The sequence below is a fragment of the Planococcus citri genome, chromosome 5 (genome assembly GCF_950023065.1).
Source record: "Planococcus citri chromosome 5, ihPlaCitr1.1, whole genome shotgun sequence".
In the NCBI taxonomy this organism is placed as follows: Eukaryota; Metazoa; Arthropoda; class Insecta; order Hemiptera; family Pseudococcidae; genus Planococcus; species Planococcus citri.
In genome coordinates this window covers 65,707,574-65,734,111 of record NC_088681.1, presented here as the reverse complement: position 1 = coordinate 65,734,111, position 26,538 = coordinate 65,707,574, and the positions used below count along the sequence as shown (strand labels likewise).

General features: G+C 33.9%; 1 protein-coding gene across 13 annotated transcripts in view; it reads right to left on the bottom strand.

Annotated features, from left to right (window-relative positions):
- The window catches only part of LOC135848253 (uncharacterized), a 260,195-nt gene that overhangs the window by 158,660 nt on the left and 74,997 nt on the right, over positions 1–26,538 (bottom strand). Inside the window, exon 4 of one of the 13 annotated variants that reach the window (XM_065368107.1) lies at positions 12,378–14,473. The exons of 11 other annotated variants lie outside the window; for them this stretch is intronic. In XM_065368107.1, the coding sequence (XP_065224179.1) occupies positions 12,605–14,437 (1,833 nt within the window). In that variant the 5' untranslated portion in view covers positions 14,438–14,473 and the 3' untranslated portion in view covers positions 12,378–12,604. Of the gene's footprint in view, positions 1–12,377; positions 14,474–23,700; positions 25,906–26,538 lie in introns of those variants that run through there. One more of the 13 variants, XM_065368101.1, reaches the window with a different exon arrangement.

The following is a 26,538-nucleotide window of genomic DNA, read 5'->3' as shown; positions in this document are numbered from 1 at the left end:
GTGCGTGTACGTTATGGTGTACGCTACGTAGTATGCAGTACATAAACAGAAGCAGCACTGTCTTGATTCATTTTCCTCAAAACCAAATACACGGCATTACCTCCTGGCAAAGTGGCGCAACAGTAGCATCACAAAAGCTGGCACGGCATGGTATTGTACCTTCTGCTTCTGCTATTCCAATTTATGAAGACTGAAGAGTAGGTACAAATTTTCAATTTCAAACTTTTTCATTACAGACTACCCCTGTTAGATTTTACACACTCGGTTGAGTTTAAAATTTTGAGCGAACGGATGATGTTGTTTTTTTTTCAGTTTTCATAAAGATAATTTTTAATTGCATACCTTAATACTGATTCATCGCAAAAAAATAATTAGAAGTACATTGTGAATTGCGTTCAAGATAATAAGGCCTATCACCGACATTTCCGGTTTTGGAAATTTGAATCCTCTATTTTTTCACTTTTGTATTATACTTGTACTTACATGTAATTCAATTTCAAACTTCTCGTAGGTATGCATTAATTCGGATCCATGATGTTAAGCTCCAAATTCCGTTTTTTTTATTCAGCATTATTTTAATCGAATATTGAAAGTACCTACTTCGCTATAAAAAAATATTTCTCATTTATAATTTTGTTGATTTTTAAAAAATAATGAGGTTTGAGAAATGATTTTGAAATGATCAGTTGAAAACGTTGATGTGTTATGGGTGAAAAGGGCCGTATGAGCGGGGCAGAAGGAAAAGAAAAATTAATAATAACTAGTTCCGAGCACGTCCACGATCCTTGATTTCAAATTTTACGTAAAAACGTTAAAAACGCGATTTTGACTTTTTTGGAAATGGTTTCTGGGAATTTGGGGCCCAAAAGTAGCGCTAAATGAAATTTTTGTTAGGACCAAAATGTAGAAAATTTTTCAAGAAACAAATTTTATTCCGTGATTTTTTTATGTTGGAACGATATACAAGGTGGTAGGGGAGTTTTTAATGTGGTGGGGGCGCCCTCAGGAAAGGGGGAGGGGTACAGATTGGAATACGAGCTAAGATTCACTTGTTTCAATCTGAAAAGTAATAATTAATCATAAAATCGCGTTCGAAGTCTAAATCGACAGTATTTTCAATTAAAATAGCAAAAAAACGCCGATTCGCGACTTTTCAAACGCAACTGGGGGGGGGGGGGGGTTAGCGGGGGCCAGATCAAAAAACCAATTACGCCATTCGATTCGTCATCTCAAATCGCAACTTTTGAGTGCTACCCGTTTTCGGAAAAAATGGTTATTGATACTTTAAAATTCAAAAAACAGCGTTTTTTTCCAAAATGACCCTACTTTGGGGGGCCACAATTCCACCGCAGGGGCACGTGGGGGACTGAAATTTTTTTTGGGGTCATTTCAACTCAAAATCTCCAACATACTTCAATTTCAGCGAAATCGAAGACTATAAATTTTTTCCGCTCCACCCTAATAGATATTATCAAACCAAATGGAACCTGATCAGATAGGAATACTTCTATGATCCAATTAGATCTGATTATGATTTAATTGGATAACAGTTTTGATCGTACTAGATCTGTTCATCTGTTCAGACCTGACCAGTGACCAGATCCGATGAGAGAAGTTTGATAGAATCCAATGAGTGATTCTTGTTTGGATTGGATCAGATCTTAAAACGATCTGATCATCTGATCAGACCAGATCAAACCTGATCAGATCCAGATATTTGGTAATTCGAATTTCATCTGACTACATTTATGAGTAGGCAGATCCTTTCGAGCCAGATCATACTTGATCAGTTTGGAATATTCCTGGGATTTTATCAAATCTGATCATTTAGGAGTTTTGATCGGATTAGATTTGTGCAGATCTGATCTTGATCAGATTATATCTGTTTAGACCTAATCAGATCCGATGAAAGAGACGCTGCGAGCGAGACTTGTTTGGATCTGATCACATCTGAATAGCTAATCAGACCAGATAAAATCTGATCATAGTCAATCATTTACCGAACCCCAGTAGATCTGACGAGATTTAATAAAATCAGCGTTTCGATCGGATTAAATCTGTTTGGACCTGATCAGATCAAAATCATTTTCCCTTGAATACGAGTATTTGATTTATTCTATAGCTTTCAAGACCAAAGGAAAAATTCCCTAGAAATATCTGGACCAGGGAGTGGGTCTTGTTTGGTCAGATTTGATCAGGGCTTCCCCATTGCATCTGATCCGATCTCAACCGATCAGATCAAATGGGGGTCATAGAATATCAGGATCTGATCAGATCACTGATCACATTTTTCGGTGGGAGGTCTACAATGATTACAATGAAGAACCCACTTTTCCCCGGATATAATACGAAACTTTTTTTGTTCAATATCATCACATATCAACTCAGATCTGCTTTGATGTGGTCAATTTCCTGATATGATCTAATGCAATTATTCATTCTGATTTTGATTTTTTGGTGTGGTGGGGAGGTGGGGACTGCATGTCAGATTTTTGGAGGTTTTGGATTACTCATATCCACATAGAATATTGATTTTTTTATACACAGAAATGGAACATTTTTTACAACAACAAACTTCTCTGTGGAGACGTACATTTGTCCACATGGAGAGCCATTCGGCATTCAATTACTCATTTTTGAGCTGAAAATCAAGCTCAACTGCTTACTCATGTACTCTTACTATATTATCATTGAATAATTTATTCCTAATCACCACAACAAATGCACTTGAGATCAACATAAAAAACCATTTGCGTAATCATCTCAAAAAAATTCATTAGAATTCAAGACTAAGAAATCAAGTTCTAAAAACATGCAAAATTTTTGTTAAGATTACCAAATTTAAAAAAAAATGATTTCCTTTTTTCAAGAATTAGAATTTTTTTTAAAAAAGTGTCAGCATTGAAAAATTGTCATTTTTTTCAAAAGATGAAAAATGATGCAACATTTTGTAAAGAAATTAATTTTTTTAAGAACGTTAAATTTTCGAAAAATCACAGCATTTGAACAAAAACTGATAAAATACATAAAATGCCACATTTTGATAAACATTGCCAAAGTTTAAAAAATTCATTCTTGGGAAATAGGTATGCCAAATTTTGTGCAAAATGACCATATTGTGTTTAAAAAACGTTGAAAAAATGGCAATCACTTTTTCCAAAAAAATTCAAATTTTGGGTGAAAATTCCAAATTTTGGATAGAAAAATAAATTTCTTTACAGATTTTTACTAATTTGTAAAAAAATACAAAAATGTGAAAAAATGGCAAATCTTGAAAAATGCTTCACTTTTTAGGAACAGGGTGTCCACTCATTTCTGGAAATGATTTTCCCTGACTTTTCCAGGTTTTCCAGACCATTTTTTCAATTTTTCCAAACCATTTATTTTCATTTTCTATGCTTACGTCACACTTTAATTAAATAAGATTGGGGGGGGGGGTGTAATTTTATTTTATAAGCCTCTCTTCGAACTGGATACATCTTTGGATATAAAAAACAGCTAAGCTTCGATTATCAACTTTTTAAATTAAAAATAAATAAATAAAACATGCATCAATTTTGACAAATTAATACAATATTCCTATGAATGACTTCTGAAAATTTTTCTTCTGTTTTTTGGATTTTTGGAGGTCTGAAAATGTGAAATTTGTTGTTTTCAAAACGAGAAACAAATTGGCCCGAGCGAAGCGAGTGCTAGAACGTTTGAAAATTTTCATTTCGAGATGCCTAAAAACGAGGTTTTTTCAATGCAAAGAGTTTATTTTTTGGTTTCTTAAATTTTAATATTGGAATGATGTTTTTTTGAAAGATGTTACTTTTGAAAAAGAAAAGAGAACAGGCTCGAGCGAAAGCTTCTGAAAATTTGCATTTCGAGAGGCATAAAAACGAGGTTTTTTCATGCGAGGACAAGTAGTTTTTTTGGCTTTTAAAATTTCAGAATTTGAATGATATTTTTTTCAAAGGAAGTTGATTTTGACAAAGAAAACAGAACAGGCCCAAACGAGGACGAATGCTTTTGTAAATTTGTACTTCGAGATGCATAAAAACGATGTTTTTTTGTGAGGAGTTTATTTTTTGGTTTTAAAACTTGGTTTTTATTATCTAGAAATGTTCATCTTGTTGTGAAAAGGAAAAGAAAACAAGCCCGAGCAAAGCGAGGGCAAAAGCTTTTGAAAATTTGTTTTTTGAGAAGTAAAAAAATAGTGTTTTTCATTCATCACAGGTCCTTATATGTAAGTACAAAATTTGCAATTGATCGTTTTTTCAAAATTCCAGGGATTTTGCGTGAAAATTACGAAATTCCCTGACTTTTCCAAACCGACCAAATTCTCCAGGTTTTCCAGGTTTTCCAGGCTTGTGGACACCCTGTAGGAAAAAACGAACTTTTGAAAGTTTTCAATTTTTTGAATTTGATGAAACTGTTGAATGAAAAAGAACAATCTTTTGAAAAAACAAAAAAAGTTGCTAGAAACATATTTTCAGAAAAAAATACCAAATTTTTGAAAAATTACTCCATTTTGAAAAAATGTCTCATTTAAAAAATACCAATTTTGAAAAAACATTCAATTTTTTCAAATCTAATTTTTGAAAATACCAATTTTAAGAATATAGTTGGAAAAATTCCACACTTTGAAAATAAAATTGTCGAAATTTTGAAAAAATCTCAACCATTGTAAGTAACAAATTTTAAATGATAGAAGCTGCTCAATTCTGAAAAAAAGATCAAATTTCAAAGTTGAAATGGTGAATAAATTTCAATATTATTTTTTCTAGTACTTACAATACTTAGCTAAATTTCAAATAATTCGCAAAACTTCGAAAAGCAAAAAAGTTCTCAAATTTTAATTAGTTCGCAACACAATAGGTATATTTACTTACCTACTTAGTTTTTGAAAAAAAAAAACATGTTTTCAAATTCTTCAAAAATTTTCCAAAAAATATTGAGAAAGTTTAAATTCAAACAGAAACCACCAAATACTGAAAAAAACTTAAACGCGTACAAACTCTCATTAGGATTTTACATAATTATAGTATGTATACTTTTAATTGAGGAAGCTCAAATTTTGGTTGCAAACTATTTTTTTTTCTTCAGAGTCCACCGAATCCACCTTTCATTGAAAATACAACCACACATCTTGAAAGGATGCTCATGGGAATATTTTTTTTTTGCAATTAGGTTTAGAGTTGGGAAATGCGAAACTTAAATAATTATAAGTAAGTAAGTAATTGTAATTATGTACAAAACATAGGGTAGCTCTCTAGTTGGTTTTTTCTTCAACACATTTACCAACCTGTTATTTACATAATTATACAATTAATATGTACGTGCATGGCTAATGCTATTTCATCGTCTATGCCACATATGCACAAGTAGGTACTAAAAGTAGGTACCATCTCCAAAACATTTTTCTGTATCTACTAGATGGTTTGAAAATTTTTAATGTTGTGTACTTTCACCACTTTTTTATCGTTTAATATAGGAATTGTAAAAAATGAGAAAAAAATCTTCGTACAAGCCTTTATTGATGATTTAAGTACATATACCTACACTCGTTGACAGCAAGACATACCTACGAGTAATTGAGTACACAAAGTACTAGTATCTCTACACACTACTTACTACATATATAAGTACGATTCTAAATCTGGAGCACCTGCATACGTACAAGATAAACATGAGTAATCTCAAGCTTGATCAATTTAAAATTAAAAAAATAAAAATTACAATCACGATCCACAAATTGAAGTTTATCTTTGTACGTACTATTCATATCATAATTCCTACCTTACACTTGCAACAGTGAAAAATTAAATACAGTCGTTATATTTAATCAATATAGTGATAAGCTGTTTACAATTATTTGATGATTGTGATGGTAAAACCCCTAGCTGGAGAAAAACGTGACAAAATCATTTGGTTTTTGAAATCCGAGACCTGCTGTACATTTTCAAAAGCACTATTGATGAATGTATTAAATTGTTCGTTATGAGAGATGTCACGCTTTAGTCTGCTATCTCGATCATTGAGAAAAGCCAACTGCAGTAATTCTTGTTTCAAGTTTCTGGCTGTTTGTATTTCGGGGCAACAGAAATCAACAAGATCATTTGCATTTTCGAAACGATTATCTCTCAAATACGAAACACAGAGCTGTTTAACGATGCGGCTTTTAGCCAAAACGTCTTGTTTGAATTTCGAAATCTCATCTTGGGTTTCAAAACACAGTTCCATTATGCGTTGCAAATTTTCACTTGGCGTACATTTGATAAATTTAGACCAAAAGTAACACCAAAATTTCTTTCTATTCTCAAAAGTGGCGTAAGGAAGAATGGCCAGAAGGATACCGACATGGAATTGATTATAAAGAGAATCTAGTTCTATAAACAATCTATGACAGAATAAAATATTGTCAGCCGTTGAACGTTTCAAATTATCCGGAGCACTGTTCCAGATTTCAGAACACAAATATATACACTTCATGTTTGTCATATTATCGACGTAGGTATCATGAATATTACTTAAATCCAATGCACCTTTGTAGCTCATAGCTGCATTAGCCCACATGCTCACGATCAATTTTTTGAAAGTACTCGGATTTATCAGGTGTTTGAAGCGCGTCCATAGGTGTAGAATCGCCTCTTCATCGTAATTGTGATTTTTCATCCAAGTTTCCACCAAGCTTACCTCTCCCTGATTGATAAGTATATTGATCAGTTGATCGTTGAGTTTTGGTAAAACGTACCTCGTGAAGAAATCATCGTGATAAAACATAAGATCCTTAGCTTTTAGCATTTTTCTATCCAATGGTATACGATTCCAAAAATATTCTATGCATCTGTTATTGCCGTACATGCATCTGTCCAACATTTCTTCGTCGACAGTTTCATTGTTATTATACCTTCCTAAAGGTATCTTATGAAATTCATTTTTGAGACGACAAATCCAGTAATAAAATACCGAGCTCTCGAAATAATCGATCACACTTAGGTTGATTTTTTCACACACACGTGGCCAAAATCGTTTAATATCGTCTTCAAAAATATACATACAAGCGACGATGAATTTTTTATACGCATCAAATCGATCGCATCGCATCATACGTTCGGCTGTCTTAAAGTAATCAATAGTGCCATTATAATCACACACGAAATTATCGAAGTCTTTCAAAATACGATTTTGATGACTATAATGCAAATGAAATCCTTCGTTATAATGTGCAATCAACCACTCATTCATTGAAGGCCCCAATCTTGCGACATATTTGTCGATCTCACCATAAAGCACAGATGGTAAATTAGGAAATACGGTTTTCGATGAGATGTGCAACTTGGATGGTTCAAATTTACGTAATTTGCGTTTCATTCGATATTTATGTACTTCATGACGCCATGTTTCGATGCTAACAGCCATCGATGATAGTTTTTTCAGCGATACTGGACTCGGATGCAAGATGTCAAACACATCAGAAGATATCTCAGCCATTTTTCTTTCTTTTGACCTGGCTCAACTTCGATTCGAACCTGGAATCGTAATAATTGAATTAATGCTGTGAGATGAGCAGCAGAGGCGAATTGGTAGGTAATGACTAATGAGATTGAGCTCGAATGCAATTCAATGAATTATAAATAGGTAATTAGGTAATGTAGTGTAGATTTCAAGTTGGTGGAATGGCTATTCATTTTAATATATCCTAATTCGTATTATGTAAGCTGTTATGCTTCAGATGATACGAAAACTGATTTGATGTGATCAGATCTGATCGTGTTCGAATATTCCACAAAAATCTATTTTGACCGAACTAGATTAAGATGTAAGTTTCGATCTATGTACTCGAAGATCTGTTCAAGCCTGATCAAATCCAATAGAAAACACCTGATTGGATGCAACTACCTACATAGATCTGATCAGAGCAGATCAAACCGGATCAGATCCGGACGCCTCCAGGTCTAATTAGATCTGCCAAGATTTATTCAGATCAGAGTTTGTTCTGAGCAGATAGATCTATTCAGACATGATCAGATCTTGTCCCAGAGACTTGATTGGATCTGACCAGATATGAATAGATATCGTAGGTCTGAGAGTTCCTGTTTAAATCGGACCGGATTTGAAAATGATCTGCTCAGACAAGATCAAACCTGATCAGATCCTGACATTTGCTGAATCCAATTCATTTTGCTCTAGCATCAGTGTCAACGACACCTGTCCAACATTATGAAAATATCTGAACTTTCAATCAGGGTGTCTAACAAAATTTCAAAATGAAAAAAAAACACTTGAAAAGGAGTTTTAGTAGGACTTTCAGCAGGTCATTTTTCGATCACTTATGGAATTTTTTGTTGGGGGGGGGGGGGTGTCAAATTTTTTTTCAAGGTGGGAGGTTCAAAATTTTCATTTAAATATTCAGCCAAAGGAATTTTAGCAGGACTTTCAACAGGACAGTTTTTGAACACTTGAAAATTGAAAATGAAAAAAAAGCAAACGGGCACGAGCAATGTGATGGCAAAAGCTTTCGAAAATCAGCATTTCGAGAAGTACAAAAACAAAGTTTGTTTGTGTGATGAATTAATAATTTATGGTTTGCTTCAAAATTTTAAAATTTGAATTACTTATGATTTTTTTTGGAAATTTAAAACTAGAAAAAGAAAAGCTAACGGGTCCGGGCGAAGCGAGGGCAGAAGCTTTAGAAATTCAATATTTTGAGAGGTATGAAAACGATGTTTTTTTGTGTAATAAGTTACCTATATTTTGCTACAAAATCTTAAAATTTAAGTTACGATTCAACACCCCAATTCAAAAAAAAAAAAAAAATGAAAAGAAGAAATTCAAACTTGAAAAAGAAGCGCAAACAAACCCGAGTGAAGCAAGGCTAAAAGTTTTCAAAATTTCATGTTTTGCAGAGAAATAAAAAAATTCTGTAAAGAAGGAGGAGTTTATTTTTCTGATTCAAACTTTGAACATTTCTTGAATTCAAACAATAAGTCATTTATTTGGAAAAAAAGAGCAAATAGCCCGAGCGAAGCGAGGGCAGAAGCTCCCAAAAATGTGTGATTCGAGTTCTAAAAAAGTCGACAAATGAGCCCTCGGAAAAAAGGGGAAAAAATTGAAAATTTGGAAGTCATTTTGAAAAAAAAGGACTTTTGGATAAAATTGTTGAAAAAAAGGACACTAAAAGGACAAAAAGGTGTCATAGGCAAAAAAAAGGACTTTAGTAGGATAAATAGGATAAATAGGAGTGTTAGACACCCTGTCAATACATATAGTGAAAATTAAGTTAGAGCAGAGGCACTGGAGGGGTGTGGATGAGGATAACATAAAATTGGACGTCATATGCGTTTTTTCGTGTTGGGGGGGGGGGGGGTTCGATTCATATGGAAACGACACCCAGTTTACCAAAAACAATCGGTTACATGAGAATCATATTTTTACCCCCTCTGTAAGTTTTTTCAATTTTTGATCACGACCCACCAAAAAAAAATTTTTTGAAAAAATATTATGTTTTTTAAGGGTCAAAAACACACTTAAAAATGCTATTCCCATTTTTGTGCCGAATCATGGTCATCCCTAAAACTGGTAAATAAAGCTACAAAACTCCATTTTGAGGGGAAAATGTGGGGAGAGGGGGGGTGAACGTTTTTGTGGGGATACTTCTTACGGATGTTTACAACATACTAAAAAATTTAAAAAATCGGTTCACATAGGGCTGAGAACATTTTTTTTTATTGTAATTTCAGAATGGGGGAGGGGTTCTCAAAAACTGAGGGGTGTGGGGTCTGAAACTTTCCTGACGGAAGATGCTTAAGGATACCCACCTTCCATGCAAATACATCAACCCTGAAGCTCTCGGGGGCAAATTCACCATACTTATCCATCTATAGCTTTTCTTTAAACAATGAAAAAATAATTTAGGCACTTCGATTTTCTTCTCAAAACACAATGGGGGGGGGAGGTATGAAAATTAGGGACTTGCAATTTCAATTTGGCGTCCCCTCAAGGAAGAAAATACAAAAAAAAACCTGCATATATCCAACCTGTTTTTTCTGGTTATTATCTCAATCCAATAAGATCTGATCAGTTCAATCATCTATCATACATGGAATGGGAAAATAATCAGGACTGATCAGGTTTGGTATGGGCTGCATATTCGGTATTCAATTGCTTACTCATTTTAGAGCTGAAAATCAAGTCCAACTACTTATTATGCATCAAAAATGTGGGTTTTCAGACTGTTTTCCACATAATTCGACGAAAGTAACTGAATAATGTACCCAAAAATCCATTTGCAATCATCCCAAAAAAAATCCATTAGAATTCAACACTAAAAAATCAATTTGAAATCACTTCAAGAAGTTCTAAGCTAAATAAAAAAAATAAAATTCTGAATCACTATAAGCAAAAATGTATTCAGAAAATCACCAAAAAAAATTATTAAAAATTACTACAAGAAATTTCATTTGAAATCACTAAATCAGTAATCTCAAAAAAATTCCAAGTTGAATCGTCACTAAATAATTTATGTATTCGTACCTATTCTAAATCACCATAGAAAATGCTTTTGATACCATTGTGAAAAAATTCACTTGTCATTACTCAAAAAAAATTTAACAGAATTCAAAGGAAAATGATCACCAATAACTGTAACCTGAACCTTGACCTTATTTTTAAAAAATGAATAACCTTAATCGTAACCTTTAACCTAAATTTTGAATTTCTAGTCAAATTTTGAACCACAACCTTGACTGAAAATATTTTTTTTTTCAGTTAACACGCCGGTTTTGAGTATTTAATTTAATTAAAATCCACCAAATAATGGAGCAAGACGCGAAGAAGTCTAAAGAAGCTGCAAGAGATGCTGGAATTCAGCCAACAGTGAGTTATTTATATTTTTAGTGAATAGATGCAATTTGTCAGTGGTGCACATGACATATAAAAATTCACCAGAGGTCTTTTCCATCGCGCCCTGGGTTATAACGATCCCTCTTCTGACCTTTTTGAAATAGCTTTAGGATTCTTGAAATGCTTCCATTAAAAATTCCTTTGCCTTTTTACAGTCAAAATTCACTCACTTGGTTTCAAGGAAACTAATTGGGCCCTATTTTGTTTTCTGCCTGCCCCCCTTTCAGACTCAGGAACACGATTATTTTTTACAGTAGATTCGTGTATTTAGTTACCAGAGAAGAGGGTTCCGTTATTTACAAGGTAATTATGTACATAGGTACTTCAACTATTTATTCAATCTCAGAGTTGAAATTTCCTTCACTAAAATCACTCCAAATTCCTACGGTGTTGTAGTTAAAAGTTCGTAATTGATTGTAATTACTCAACCTCATATTAGGCCTCACCTACATTATGAAAATTTAAAAAAAAATCCACCCATTCCTCTAACAATAAGATAACATTCGAGCCAAAGGATTTTTCAGCTTTCAAATCGAGAATAACTTTCAAAATTGATCATTCAATAATTAATGAAATGACACATTTAAAGCAGCCTAGTGGCGATCAATTTTTCTACTCTTTGGTATTCTTTCAGGCTTCCATCAACCTTACCTCAATTTTTCAAAAAATCTCATTTTTGAGATTCGACTATTTATGGCATTATGGCCCCATGAGCAGTGTTGGCAAAACGAAATTAATTTCGTTTCGTTTTTCATAACGTTATGTAAAATGGAACAGCAATTCGTTTCGTTTCGTTTTCGTTATGCCTCTGATTTTTTTTCGTTACGTTTCGCGTTATGCCTTTTTATATTTCGTTTTTATTTCGTTTTGCCTACTTTTGCTCAAATTTTTTCGTTTTCATTTCGTTATGCTTTAAAATAACGTTATGCCTCATGGAAACGTTTTACCCAATGATAACGATTTGCCTTACAATAACGTTTTGCCTTGTAATAACGTTTCTACAGTTTTAAAACAACTTCTGTGAAGTAATCATTGCATATTACTAGCAAAGAATACTATAAAAACCGAAAAAAATGTGGAAAAAAAGTAAAAACGAAAAAAAGGTGAAACGAAAGTAAAGAAAGATGAAACGAAATGAAAAAAAGGTGAAACGAAACGAAAAAAGGTGAAACGAAAAAGTAGGTAAAACGAAAAAAAAAAACGAAAAAAACGTTTTGCTTCTCGAAAATCCGTTTTCAAAACGAAAAGTTTTGAAACGTTTCGTTTTCGTCATAACGTTATTTTCTTGGTCTGTATTTCGTTTCGTTTTCATTTCGTTTTCGTTTCGTTTTGCGTTTTTTTAACGTTTTACGAAACGAAATAATTTCGTTTTGCCAACACTGCCCATGAGACATTTTTTTCTGTCCTCAGTTTCGAGCAGAAAAATTGATAATTTTTGGGATTAGGCTCTCATCTCCATAGGGCTATCTTTTCAGTGATCAGTTTCAAAGTATTTTTAAAGAATTTGTTCCAAAATGGATGCAATTTATTATAGATTGTACATACCTACAAAAGAGGTTTAATAATATGAAAAATAAAAAAAATAATATAATTCGCTCTCAAGCACTTAGGTAGTAATGAAAAACAATTCATCATAATGCGCAAATTAATACTTATAAATCAATCTACAAGCCTACTCATTATATTAAATTCACATTATGTACAATATTTGACTTCAAAAATTACATATTTGTTTGCTGAACTGTTCAGCATGGGCCATCTTGAACTTTTCAACTTCCTGGTCACTTCCCAAACACCACATTAATAACGCATCACCCAAAAGGTAACATCTATCAGCATCTACAAACTCGATTTCCAAACAATCACGCATACGTTTTTTCATTTGAAGTCGGATTTCCTCCGTCAAAATAAACGTATCGAGGAATTCTACTAGTTCCACATGCAACACCGAAAACCAGTCGGCAAATACACACAAATCTTGTTGCAGCGCAGGTGATGACATAAGTTGAATTTTGAAATCTATATATTCATCAATCGTATTGAAAGAATTCTTGATGAACTCATCTAATTCCTTCGGTTTACGGACCATGCGTCTGCTAAATCGAAAACCTGGGTCGAAAAAAATCGACCTTAGAGAATTCTGTTTGAAAATTTTGCTCGATTGTATGTCAGGACAACAAAAACATATCAAGTCGTTCAACTCGTCGAACCAGCCACCTCTGAGTATTGGTTTTAGAAGCTGACGTACAGTTTCGTGAGTAACGATAAAAGTGTTCTTGAAACGAATCATTTCGGTTTCGTTTTCAAAGCACAGATTCATTATTCGTTGTAAATCTGTGCCACGATAGCAACACCTAATCATTCGTTCATAATACTTACGCCAAAATGCGTTTCTCTCCTCGAGAGTAGCAGTTGGAAGAATAGTCAATAAGAACTCGGCGCCTCTCAGCGTGTTATCATCAGCATTGCCGAATCCAAACGACAATTCAGTAAACATAACATGTCTAATCGCCGATCGTTGAAAATTAGCCGGAACACTGTTCCATATTTCACGACACAAGTGCAACATACTCCTGTGATTCTGATAGAACTCCCCATATGTAGAAGTCTCATAACGCACCATGGAATTGATCAACCGACAAAAAAAATCTTCCGTCATTATGTCTCTGACTCGTGTCCATATACGTAAAATGAGTTCGTTGCTGAAACGACGATTTTTAAATAAGTGTTCCATCGTTGAATAACCTGCAGGCCTGTTGATTAATTCTTGAAACTGTATGTCGTTAAGTTTTGGTAAAATGAACCGCAGAAAAGATTCGTCATATGAACGAAATTTCCGCATTCGGTTCTCGGGAGGTATACGATTCCAAAAATATTCTACCGATGGTCTACTGAAAGACACGGAATCATGTAACATGGTTTCATCGACATTGCCATTATCGCCGCCGACGATTGGTACCTTATCTAATTCATTTTTCAGACGGAAAATCCAGTAATTCATTTGCGGATTTTTCCTAAAAGTATATCTTTCAATATAGACATCCGAGTTGATCTTCTCACACACAGATGGCCAAATTCGTATGATATCCTGTTCGAAAAAATATGTACACGCGATTCTGAACTTTACATCGACACTAACTCGATCACATTGCATTATACGTTCAGCTGTCCTCGAGTAATCAATATCACCGTAGAAATCGGCAACAAAATCATTGAAGTCTTCTAAAATATAGTTCTGATGACTGTAGTGAAAATGAAATACTCTATTATATTGATCTTTTAGCCAGCGATCCATCGATAATGCAAATCTCGAGACGTATTCTTCGATCATATCGTAAATCTGGGATGGTAAATCAGGAAGTATGGTTTTCAATGGGATACTTTCTTCAGATTTACGAAATGCTCTCAATGATACACGTCCACTTTGGCGATGTTTATCCACTTCATTGCGCCATATTTCGGTGCTTATGGTGATTGCTGATAGTTCTTGGAGCGGAACTGGAGTCGGATTGGCAAGATCATATATGTCGGATATTATTTCAGCCATTTTTGGTTTTTGACCATGCGTAACTCGAATTCGAACCTATAAAATCGTAAGGGTCAGATTAGGTAGATACGATCATAATTGATTAGAAAAACATTGACAAAATGTTTTTGACTTTCATGCTGTGCTTTTATTTTCAGATAAGCAGGTATTACTCCCTGGAGGTTTGAAAAAGGTCAAATTGAAGTTGTTTTCTATTCGAGTGATCCTGCAGGCACATCAGACAATTTGTTGTTGTAAAAAAAATTACTACTTGAATGTCTACCTTTTCTGAAAATTTGATTACTTTTCACTTTTTCAAATGGTAACCTTCGAATTGGTCAAGAATTCACTTTTGAACCTCGTACAATCTTCGAATTTTCCGAAAATCACTCAAAACGGTCGAAAAATAAGCACTGACTAAAGTATTAGGTGCAAAGGTTGATTTTTGGCCCTTCCATAGTGGAACAAAGTGTCATGATGAAAACTGAGACATCACTGGAGGCTCCAAAATGGGACAAACTAGTAGTTGTCGATGTGTGTAAGTTGAATTGAAGGAATTATTTGAATTGGCGCTCTTATAGTCGGGGAGCCCGCATAAGGATCTATTGCACCGCCTGTCGATCCTCCGAGACAACTTGTTTCTTAAAGTGGGAGTCTTAAGGAACATTTCCAGCGCTTGTCCTCAAAAAAAAAAAAAAGGCGGCCCTACACAAAAAATGGCGGCCATTTTGAATGATCGGTCAGCCGAAACCGCAAATTTTGTATTCCAACATGAGACTAGCGCGAAATTTTTTAAACCGTACAGGGGTAGATCGAGAGTTCATGCAAAAATTTATCACCTGTCAAAATTTCAAAAAAATGCTAAAGTGCTTTTTTCGATTTTTAATTTTTGAAAATCAAATTTAGGCCAAAAATGAGGAAAAAATCAAAATTTTACCAAATTGACCCAGAAAGCTTACATTTGGGATATACCTATTTTCGAAATGCCAAATCGATTGGGAACTGTTCCAAACCGTTTTGAGTAGTTCTGGAGCCTCCAGTAGATTTTTGAAACTTGAAATTTCCCAAAATCTCATGAAATCAAGATGGAAAAGCCGAAATTTGTTCTGCAAACTAATTTCAATACGCTACGAAGTCGACTACTGGTGGATTTCAAGTCGTTTCGGAGCCTCCAGCAACTTTTCGAAAGGTTGTATGGGGTTTTTTTGGAAAATTGAAATTTCCAAAAAGTAGCTGGAAGCTTCAAAACCATTGAAACCACCATGCAGTCGACTTCATATCGTAATAAAATTAGTTTGCAAAGTAAATTTCAGCTTGCTAACTCCATTTGATGAAATGTTGTGGGAATTTCAAGTTTCAAAAATCTGGTTGAGACTCCAGTAATTTTCAAAAAGTCGCCGGAGGCTCCAAAATGACTTGAACCCACCTAAAGTCGTCTTCAGAGGGTGTTAAAATTGGAGTACAGAGTGAATTTCGGCTTTCCATCTCCGTTTAATGAAATTTTGGGAAATTTCAAATTTCAAAAATCTACTGGAGGCTCCAGTAATTTTCAAAAAGTTGCTGGAGGCTCCAAAAGACGTCAGTTGCAGAGTAAATTTCGGCTTTTCAACTCACTTTGATGAAATTTTGTGGGAATTTCAAGTTTCAAAAATGTACTGGAGGCTCCAGTAATTTTCAAAAGTTGCTGGAGGCTCCAGTAATTTTCAAAAGTTGCTGGAGGCTCCAAAAGACGTTAGTTGCAGAGTAAATTTCGGCTTTCCAACTCAATTTGATGAAATTTTGTGGGAATTTCAAGTTTCAAAAATCTACTGGAGGCTCCAGTAATTTTCAAAAAGTTGTTGGAGGCTATAAAAGATGTTAGTTGCAGAGTAAATTTCGGATTTCCAACTCAATTTAACGAAATTTTGATGGGAATTTCGAGTTTCAAAAATCCGCTGGAGGCTCCAGAACTCCTCAAAATGGTTTGAAACAGTTCCCAATCGATTAGGCATGTCGAAAATAGGGTATATCCCAAATTTAAGCTTTCTTGGTCAATTTGGTAAAATTTTGATTTTTCCCTCATTTTTGGCCTAAATTTGACTTTCAAAAATTCACCAAAAATCGAAAAAAACACTTTAGCACTTGAAATTTTGACAGGTGATACATTTTTGCCTGATCTTTCCATCTACCTCGATCTGTACGGTTTAAAAAGTTTCGTGCAAGTCTCATGTTGGGAAAAATTTGAGCCATTATTTTTTCAATAGGTACCTACCATGGTAATTTCTTGGTGAAGAGTGATGAATTTTGATTTTATTTGATTTCCAAAAATTGAAATAAGTATTTAAAAAAGATATCTTTCACAAAGTTCTGCTTTTTTTCATTACCTTTTTTTGTATTTTGTTCATTTGACACTTTCTACTCACTTGTTTCCATTTTTTAATTACAACACAAAACATTTGAGACTCTCCCATCTGAAAATTATCGAGATATTTTTGGCAAAATGTCTTGTTTTTCCATATTTTACAACAACAACTTTTAAATTTTCCATTTATTCTTCCCTTATTATGGAAATTTGAATTCCTAAAAATTTTCTCTCAAATATTTGGGAGAAAGATCTAAAAATTTGAAAATTTGAACTAAAAAAAACGACTTGAATTGCCGCCACTAGCGCTCCACTTAGAAACAGCGAAATCCAGAGGTGGTAAAGTAAATTCCGAGGTGAGAAGATTCATGTACATATTTAGTAAGTTAGTAACCAGAGAAGAGAGTTGCGTTATTTGCAGCATAATTACTTCAACTACGAGTATTTGCTAAAATCACTCCAAATTCCCACGGTGTTGTAGTCTTTCATTTATAAACAGAGGCACATAAGCCAACACAATGGGTTGTAATAGTATGTCTATGTATACTATTTTAATTTCATATGAGAGGAAAATAAATGCTGAAATGTAAAAAATGGCTAATTTCGAATTTGTAAACATGAGTGGAAAACAGTAGGGAGGGAAGTAACTATTTTCCGCACATGTTTACAAATTCGAAATTAACAATTTTTGAAAATATCAGCATTTATTTTCCTCTGATATGAAATTAAAATAGTACACAAGACAGGATTGGACAGTAACGTGATTAACTTTCCGCTTCTGTCGCGTAATGTAGGTACTATTCCCACTGATCAATTTTAAAAATTCAAAATTTATTATCTTAAGGTTCGCAATTGATTGTGATTAGTGATTACTCAACATCATGTTATGCTTCACCAACATATAAAATTTTCAACAAAATAAACGCCCATTCCTCAAACAATAAGAGAACATTTGAGTCATTGGATTTTTCATTTTTCAGTTCGAAAGTAATTTTCAAAATTGATCATTCGATTAATGAAAATGACACTTTTAAATCAGCTTATTCGCGATCAACGTTTCTACTCTTTGTTGTTCTTTCAGGCTTTCGTCAACATCACCTCAATTTTTTGATAATCTCATTTTTGAAATTCGTCTAGTTATGGCCCCCATGAGATTTTCTTTTCAGTCCTAAGTTTCGAGCTGTAAAATTATTAATTTTTGCGATTAGGCTCTAACCTCCATAGGACTCTGTTTTCAGTACTCAATTTCAAGCTATTTTTAAAGAAATTATCCCGAATTGAATGCAATATGTATTATGGATTCTACAAAAAAACATATTCATTTCCTTAAAAGTAGAATCTATACCTAGTAAAGGTTTACTTAAAAATACGAACAATAAAAAAATAAATTAGCTCTAAAGCACTTGATAATTAATAGGCAGGTGATAAATAATAATTATGAAAAACAATCATAATGCGCAAATTAAAATAAATAAATCCACAAGCCCATCGTATAAGTAAATATATCTTTGACTTCAAAAAATACATATTTGCTTGCTGAACTGTTCAGCATAGGTCATCTTGAACCTTTCAACTTCCTGGTCACTTCCCAAACACCACATTAATAACGCATCACCCAAAAGGTAACATCTATCACCAGCTACAAACTCGATTTCCAAACAATCACGCATACGTTTTTTCATTTGAAGTCGGATTTCCTCCGTCAGAATAAACGTATCGAGGAATTCTACCAGTTCCACATGCAACACCGAAAACCAGTCGGCAAATACACACAAATTTGCTTGCAGCGCAGGTGATGACATTAGTTGAATTTTGAAATCAGTATATTCATCAATCGTCTCGTAAGAATTCTTGATGAAATCATCTAATTCCTTCGATTTACGTACCATGCGTCTGCTAAATCGGAAACCTGGCTCGAAAAAAATCGACCTTAGAAAATTCTGTTTGAAAGTTCTCCTCGTTTGTATGTCAGGAAAACAAAAACCTATCAAGTCGTTCAATTCGTCAAACCAGCCATATCTGAGCATTGGTTTTGGAAGCCAAAGTACAGTTTGGTGAGAAACGATAAAAGTGTTCTTGAAACGACTCATTTCGGTTTCGTTTTTAAAGCACAGATTCATTATTCGTTGTAAATCTGTGCCACGATAGCAGTGTTCAATCATTCGTTCATAATATTTACTCCAAAATGCCTTTCTCTCCTCGAGAGTAGCAGTTGGAAGAATAGTCAATAAGAACTCGGCACCACTCAGCCAATTATCACAAGCGTTGCCGAATCCAAACCCCAACTCCGTAAACATAACATATCTAATCGCCGATCGTTGAAAATTAGCCGGAGCACTGTTCCATATTTCACGACACAAGTGCAACATACTCCTGCGATTCTGATAGAACTCCCCATAAGTAAGAGCCTCAGCACGCACCATGGAATTGATCAAACGACAAAAAATATCTTCAGTCATTATGTTTCTGAATCGTTTCCACACACGTAAAATGATTTCGTCACTGAAACGACGATTTTCAAAAAAGTATTCCATCAAGAACCAACCAGCACCAGCAGGCCTGTTGATTAATTCTTCAAACTGTATATCGTTAAGTTTTGGTAAAATGAACCGCAGAAAAGATTCGTCATATGTACGAACCTGTCGCATTCGGTTCTCAGGAGGTATACGATTCCAAAAATATTCTACCGATGGTCTACTGAAAGACACGCAATAATGTAACATGGTTTCATCGACATTGCCATTATCGCCGCCAACGATTGGTACCTTATCTAACTGATTTTTCAGACGGTAAATCCAGTAATTCATTTGCGGATTTTTCCGAAAATTATGATATATATTTTGTACGTCAATAACATCCGAGTCGATTTTCTCACATACACATGGCCAAATTCGTCTGATATCTTGTTCGAAAAAATATGTACACGCGATTCTGAACTTTACATCGATACTAACTCGATCACATTGCATTATACGTTCGGCTGTCCTCGAGTAATCAATATCACCGTAGAAATCGGCAACAAAATCATTACAGTCTTCTAAAATATAGTTCTGATGACTGTAGTGAAAATGAAATACTCTTTTATATTGATCTTTTAGCCAGCGATCCAACGATAGTGCAAATCTCGAGATGTATTCTTCGACCATATCGTAAATCTTGGATGGTAAATCAGGAAGTATGGTTTTCAATGGAATACTTTCTTCAGATTTACGAAATGCTCTCAATGATACACGTCCATTTTGGCGATGTTTATCCACTTCATTGCGCCATATTTCGGTGCTTATGGTGATTGCTGAAAGTTCTTGTAGCGGAACAGGAGTCGGATTGGCGAGATCATATAAGTCGGATATTATTTCAGCCATTTTTGGTTCTTGACTACGCGTAACTCGAATTCGAACCTATAAAATCGTAAGGGTCAGATTAGGTAGATACGTTAATAATTTATTAGAAAAAGATTGACAAAATATCGTTGAATTTCATGCTTTGCTTTTATTTTCAGATAAGCAGGTATTAGAAGCTCCTGCTGGAGTAATTTTAAAACTCGCTGGAGGCTTGAAAAAGGTCAAATTGAAGTTGTTTTCGATTCGAGTGATCGTAAAGACACATCAGACAATCTGTTGTTGTAAAAAAAATTACTCATTGTATGTCTACCTTTTCTGAAAACTTGATTATGTTTCACTTTTTCTGAAAATGACCTTCAAATTGGTCAAAAATTCACTTTTGAACTCACAATCTTCGAATTGCCCGCAAATCACATAGAACGGTCGAAAGAGTGCCCAATAAGCACTGAAAAAATGAAAATTGCCCCTAAAACAGATGAAGTTATCAAACTTTTAGAGAGCAACCAATTAACGATCCACATGGAATATATAAAAATACCAAAAAATTGCAATACCTAATTTTTAAAAAACAATTCAAAAGAAAATGTGAAATTTCTGGGAAAAAGTACTTACATATTTTTACATAATTCAGACCTTTTCAAAAATAGAAAAATTGAAAAAAATCACCAAACTTTGAAAAACCTCCAATTTTTGAGAAATCTAACTCAACACTTGGATCTTACCAAATCTAAAAAAAAAAAACAATTTCGGCAAAGGATTCATCTCAAATGCATCCACCGACCCTTCCATCCACTCCAAAACTCAATTAACCCACCCAACCCCCAACATTTTGATCATATAGAAGGAGCCATTTCTATAATTTCATTACAATGTTGAATGATCTTCAAATCAATCCTAAAACACTCATCCAAAAACCAATATCATATCCCCCTTGGCTCCTCAGGCCTCCTCAAGTCAATACACAACTTATTAACTACCCAAAAAATAGCCACTCTCCACTAGTAATACAACAAAACAATCTTGAACTCTTATCAGAATATAAAAAATACAATCTCTGCTTTACAGATGGATCAAAAATACCAACACTTCATTCAGGGTATGCCTACTCTAATAATGATAAAATTTCAAATTTTAAAATCCATAACTGCTCTTCAATCTACACTGCCGAACTCGCAGCTATTTTCCACTGCCTCTGTGATATATTCACTTACGAATCAGAAAATAAGTCTTTCTTAATTCAGAGTGATTCCCTCAGCTCACCAACTCCTATCCAGAATCATTTTTCTGACCACCCCCTAATTCAAAAAAATATTCATAAAACTCTATTTGATTTACAAAATTCAAACTTCTCCATCCAGTTTATGTATGTACTCAGCCATGTTGGAATCACAGGAAATGAAATTGTAAATGAAAATGCAAAATCTGCCACTACTCTTTCTTCTCCTCTCACATTTATCACAGCTGACGACCTTAAATCTATCTTCACCCAAAACACACTTAAGAAATTGCAAAACTTTTGGCCCCTCCAAACATCAGACAAGCTCTTTCACCACAAAAAAACTACTCAGCCTTGGAAAAACCTAACACAACTGAATAGACTTGAAGTAATCATTATAACCAGATTGAGAATTGGCCACACTAAGATCACCCACAATCACCTCTATGAAAAAGGCCCCAAAACCCACATGCCAGTTCTGCCTGTCAGAAGTTATATCTGTCCAACACTTATTATTTCACTGTCCCTCCTTACATCAGCACAGACTATCCCTACAAATAGATGAAAGATCCCTATTCATACCAGACGACCCTTCCGAAATTAAAAAATTCTTAGAACTAATTAAAAAACTTGACCTTACCAACTCGATTTAAATCTCACACGACGGGTGTAATAATCAAGTAATTACCAACATCCTAAAAAAAAATAGTAAAAAATTTCAAAATTTGAAAAAAGTTAGATTTTTTAAATGAAACTAAGTACTGAATTGAAAAAACCATGGTAAAGATATAAAAAAAAAAACAAGGAAAATTTTTGTTAAAATTACCAAATTTTTAAAAAATGATGTGGGTTTTTTCAAAAGTGTCAATAAATTTTAAATACGTAAAATTCATCAAAAATTATACAAAATTTTGATAAAAAATGTAATTTTGTACACGTAAAAAAAATTAAATTTTTCTTCAAATTCCAGAATTTGAAAAAAATTGAATATAAATTACCAAATTTTGAAAAAGTGCCACATTTTGATAAACACAGCCAAAGTTTGAATAATCTGTTCTTGGGAAATATGCCAAACTTTGAAATAAAATTTCGGAATTTATTTTTAAAAATCAAAAATGTACGTAGGTATTTGATGAAACTGCATAAAGAACAAATTTAACAACCTGAAAAATAAAAAAAAAAGTACCTAGGTATGTCTATCAAAATTTTCAAAAAATATAGAAAAAATAGTTATAAATTATTCAAAAAAATTCAAACTTAGAGAGAAAATGCCAAATTTTGGGTACCTACCTAGGAAAGTAAATTTTTTCACGGATTTCTGAATTGTAGAAAAGTACAAATGGTACTTACCTACACAACTATGTAAAAAAAATGGCAAATCTTGAAAAAGTTAATTTTTTTAGAATGAAAGCAAACCAAATTTGAAAATTTCAAATTTTTAAAACCTTATGAAACTACTGATAGAAAATAAAATCGGTCCATTAAAAAACGTGAAAAATTTCTAAAACATCAAGTCAACTCTCCTTCCCCAAAGGAAATTTTCTGAGCCTTTTTTTTTCAATTCCATAATGATTTCTAGATTTGAAAAATGTATCCTTCACAAAGTTCTGCTATTTTACCTCCCTTTTTTCGTGATATCCTGTTTATTTGACACTTTCCACTCACTTGTCACCATTTTTTAATCATGGAACAAAAAATTTGATTCTCCTTTCTGAAAAGTAATGAGATATTTTAGGAAACATAATTTGTTTTTCCATATTTTACATCAAAAACTTTTAAATTTTCCATTTACTCTTCCCTTATTTTGGAAATTTGAATTCCGAAAATTTTTCTCTCAAGTGACAATAAATTATGAAGGAAGATCTAAACATTTTAAAATTTTGAATTGAAAAAAAAAACAAATTGTTTTCTCAAGTTGTGAAAAAAATTGATAGTGATAATACAGGTATTGAACTTTTCCCCATCGCATCCAAATACAATTTAAGAAAATGTCTGCTATTGTCCACAACTTTCTAAACCCTTCAAAAATTTTCAAATCATGATGAAAAAATATAAATTCAAACAGACACAACCAGTTACTGAAAAAAAAAACTTAAATATGCGGAATTATAAACTTTTGATTGAGGAAGCTCAAATGTTGATTGCGAACATTTTTTTTTCTTCGGAGTCCACTAAATTCACCTTTCATCCTTTCATTGAAATTGGAATTATTGAATAATTATAGGTAATTCCAAAACATAGGGTGGCCCTCAAATTGGCTTTTTTCATCAACAATTACTAGCCTCAAAACATTTTTCTGAATCCACACTTGATTGTTTGACAATTTTATACTTTCGTCACTTTCTCAGCACTCAACTTGGGAATTATAAAAAAATGAAAAAAAAAATCGTTCCACAAACTTTTAATTTATGACTTCAATACTCGTATAGATCTACAGCTCGATAAATGTAAGACTAAGGCACGTATACGTACAATGTAGTAATAATAATAAAATTAAAAAAATAAAAAACCATCGCAAGCAGAATCAATGAAATTGAGTACTTAGGTACATAGATCGTATAAGAAATAAAACAATCGCAATCTAAAATTTAAATGCAATGCATTCAACACCTTCCTCGCCCCATCAATATAGAGATAAATTAAATACAATCATCATAAACATTAATAAAAGGTCCGTGATAATCATCAAAATAATCATCCGAGTTATCTGAACTATCATCCATAAATCTTCGCTCGAAATCAGATACTTCTTCTTCACTTCCCAAACACCATAATAAAATTTCATCCTGATACACTAAATGGTCATCGCGTTCGTCACATTTATCCCTACGATAATATAATTTCACAAATTCTAGTATATCGCGTTTTATCTCCCTTAAGGTTTCTTCCGAAGAAACAAACGCATCGACGAATTTCATGAGCTCTTTAGTATGTGATGGCAGCATATCCAGTAAATGGGGCTGGAAAATAGGCGACAAAATCAATTGATTTTTGAAATCCGAAGCCTGCTCGACACTTTCAAAAGCATTATTGATGAATGCATTAAATCGTTCGAAATAAAAGAAAATGCCAAACTCTAGTCTGCTTTCTTGAGCAGTGAGAAAAGCAGACCGCAATAATTCCTGTTTAAAGCTCCTGGCTGTTTGTATTTCGGGACAACAGAAATCAACAAGATCATTTGCATATTCAGGACAATTCTCTCTCAAATACTCAACACAGCGCTTTTTTACATCGCCGCTTTTAGCCAAAACGTTTTGTTTGAATTGAAAAATCTCGTCTTGGGTTTTGAAACACAGCTCCATTATGCGTTGTAAATTTTCGCCTCGTGAGCGTTCGATCAATTTAGGCCAAGCGTCTTCCCAGAATTCGTTTCTATCCTCAAAAGTGGCGTAAGGAAGAATAGCCAGAAGGACGCCGACGTTGTGTGGAACATAAAGAGCATATGGTCCCACAAACAATCCACTCTGGAATAAAATATCGTCAATCGTTGAGCGTCTCAAATTATCTGGAGCACTGTTCCATATTTCAGAACACAAATACGTCCACTTTTTGTTAATCATATCGAAGTAACTATCATCAATCTTACTTTCATCATCTTCTGTACCTCTGTAGCTCGTAGATATATTACATAACATCTTGACGATCAGTTCCTTGAAAGTACTCGCATTTATCAGGTGTTTGAAGCGCGTCCACAGTTGTAGAATCGTCTCTTCATCGTAATTTCGATTACCCACCCACTTTTCCACCAAGCTTTCCTCATCTTCATCCACATTCATGAGTTCATTAATTTGTTGATCATTCAGTTTTGGTAAAATGAACCTAGTGAGGATATTTTCATTAAAATGAATGAGATCTGCAGTTTTGCGCATTTTTCTTTCCAAAGGTATACGATTCCAAAAATATTCTACGCATCGTCTATTGTCGGACATGCAACGTTCTAACATTTCTTCGTCAACTGATTGATTATACGCATCGATAGGAATCTTATCTAATTCATTTTTGAGACAACAAATCCAGTAATAGAATAACGGAATTTTCACAAAATTAAACGCGCATAGGTCTATTTTTTCACATACATGTGGCCAAAATCGTCTAATATCGTCTTCAAAACAATAAGCACAAGCGACAATGAATTTTTTATCCACATCAAACTGATCGTACCGCATCATACGTTCGGCTGTCTTGACGTAATCAATGGTGCCATTATAATCGCACACGAAATCATCAAAATCATTCAAAACATGATTCTGATGACTGTAATGGAAATGAAATCCCTCACTGTAATGCGCACTCAACCAGGAAGCCATTGAAGATCCCAATCTTGCGACATATTCGTCGATCGGACCATAAAGCGCAGATGGTAAATTAGGAAATACGGTTTTTGATGAGATTTGCAACTTGGATGGATTAAATTCTTCTAATTTGCAGTTCCTCCGATATTTATCGACTTCGTGACGCCATATTTCGAGACTAACAGCCATCGCTGATAGTTCTTTCAGCGATACTGGACTCGGATGCAAGATGTCGAACACGTTAGAAGGTATCTGAGGCATTTTTCTTTCCTTTGACGTGGCTCAACTCCAATTCGAACCTGGAATCGTAATAATTGAATTAATGGTGTGAGATGAACAGCAGCAGACGCAAATTGGTTGGTAATTAGATTGAGCACGAATGCAATTGATGAATTGAATAGTGTAGATTTCAAGTTGGTGTAGTGGCAATTTACTCGAATGTTCTAATTCATATCATGCAAGCTGTAATTCTTCAGAGGATACGAAAACTGATTGGATCTGACCAAATCTGATCGAGCTTGAACATGTATCAAAGCTTTGATCAGAGTAGATCTGTTCAAGCCTGATCAAAATATAGAAAAGTTTTCATTGGATCCAACTGCACAGATGTGATTAGAGCAGATCAAACCTGATCAAATCCGGATGTTCTCCGAGTCTAATTAAATCTGACTAGATTTAATCAAATTAGACACGATTAGATCTGGGGGGGGGGCTTGATTGGATCTGACCAGTGACGAGATATGAATAGATATTATCAAACCAGATGGAACCTGATCAGATAGGAATACTTCTAGGATCATTGGATAAGCGTTTTGATCGTATTAGATCTGTTCAGACCATACCAGATCCGATGAGAGAGTTTGATTGCATCCAATGAGTGATTCTTGTTTGGATCGGGTCAGATCTGAAAATGATCTGATCAGACCAGACCA